The 1,734-nt window shown below is 66.8% G+C and overlaps 1 protein-coding gene across 1 annotated transcript in view; it reads right to left on the reverse strand.

Moving 5' to 3' along the window:
* Positions 1-1,316: 1,316 nt before the first annotated feature.
* The window catches only part of LOC114485314 (zinc finger protein castor homolog 1-like), a 6,379-nt gene continuing 5,961 nt past the window's right edge, over positions 1,317-1,734 (reverse strand). The window contains exon 5 of the mRNA XM_028486537.2: positions 1,317-1,725. Coding sequence (XP_028342338.1) covers positions 1,317-1,725 — 409 coding nt within the window. The remainder of the gene's footprint in view (positions 1,726-1,734) is intronic.

Genomic DNA, 1,734 nt, shown 5'->3' on the forward strand with positions numbered 1-1,734 from the left:
GGTGGGTTGCACCAGCAAAGAAGTATCCCAAAGAAAATAATAAAACAAACTGGGAAGAAAAAGCCCTATAAAGCCACACGCATAACCAATAGAGAAAAACTCAAATTAACTACAAACTTGTATCAGTAATAACAGTCCTTTTTTCTTGTCTCTACGAAATTCAAGTTAAAAGTTGGAATCACGCAGCTCCCATCAGTGCTAGTGTAAAGACGGACAGCCTCAAACTGGTAAGGCCTCTAAACGCTAAACAAAACCCCACGTGAGCAATTGCACTCGGGTCTCCAACCTCAGGGCTGGTCCGGAGGCGGTCTGCGCTCTAGCCGCCCGCCTGCTTTTTTTTTTTTTTCTTCTTTTGTTCTATGTAGAATAATAACCTTTACAGGAAAAATACTGTACAACTTTCTCGTATTTTTTCCCATGTTGACTATTAGAGCCCCAAACAGTCGCATCCTTCCTGTTCTCACCACCTGGGTGGCAGAGACGCCCTGCGGGCCCAGCAGCCCAGCACCAGCGAGCAGACGCACCCCTTCCCAGGCCCCAGCCCTCGGGACGGACACCCCGACCAGGCCCCGCGCTGGGGGCAGAGTGACCCGGAGCTCCCCGCTCTGCCGACTACAGGAGGTTCCCTCCGCGGTCCCTGCAGTGTCGCCCGCCGGACGCCTCCTGCCCCGCCCTCCCCCAGGGCCGGGAGGGAGGGTCTTAGCTGCACGAATGGGAGGCCCTGCCAGGTGCCACAGGTGCCGGCCCGCCTCCGGTGGTGAGGGGCGGGGGTCGCCGCGACCCCCGGCGCCCGTCCCAGCCCTGAGCAATGAGGAATCCCACCGGCGTGCTCGGGGGGCCCGGGGTCCGGCGCGGGGAGGGCGCGTGGGGCAGCCGCCCGGGGTCGCCGCCCTCCTCGCCCTCCGGACCTACTGCCCCTCGTTCCCACCCCGGACAAGAGCACCTTCTATTTCCCTGAAGAAGATCCCCGAACTGCGACTGAGGAGGGTCCCGGGCAGCCTCTGTCCTTCCGGCCGCCCAGCTGCCGCGCGGGCGGGGCGGGCGGGCGCGGGGGCAGCCCCGGAGCACCAGAGGGAGGCCCCCGCCTCTGTCCTGAGACGGACTCGGGGTCCGGAAGCACCGGCGGGGCGGCCCCGGGCCCGGAGCGCCTCCCGACGCCGGGGCGCGGCGAACACCTAGCTCTGTACAAGGGAAGCTTTACATATAAATACCGTTTCTTACAAAATTGATAATAATAATAACAACAATAGAATAAAGCGGCAGGATCCCGAGGGCGCCGGGCGCGGCCGGCCCCCCACGCGCCACGGGCCCCGCGGCTACGGGGAGGCGGCGGCGGCAGGCGCGGGGCCGGGGGGCGCGGGGGCGCCGAGGGCCGCCAGCTCCAGGCTCCGCGCCCCCGGCCCCGCCGCCGCCGCCTCGGAGAGCGACTCCTCCGAGTCGGTGCGCAGGTCCTCGTCGTCGTCGTCGTCCTCGTCGTCGTCGTCGTCGTCCTCGTCGTCGTCGTCCTCGTCGTCGTCCGCCTCCTCCTCGTTCAGCTCCAGCTCCTCCTCGTCGTCCTCCTGCGACGACTCGCCGGGCGCGGGGCCGGGCGCGGCGGGACCGGCGCGGGGCCCGGGGGCGTCGGGCGGGCGGGGGTCGCCCGCGTCGTCCGGCCCCCGCCCCGGGCCGGGCAGGAAGAGCAGGGCCGCGGCGGGCTCGGCGCCGGGCGGGGGCGCGCAGTCCAGGCTGGCGGCC

This window comes from Physeter macrocephalus, unplaced genomic scaffold, assembly GCF_002837175.3.
Source record: "Physeter macrocephalus isolate SW-GA unplaced genomic scaffold, ASM283717v5 random_1370, whole genome shotgun sequence".
NCBI classification, from domain to species: Eukaryota; Metazoa; Chordata; class Mammalia; order Artiodactyla; family Physeteridae; genus Physeter; species Physeter macrocephalus.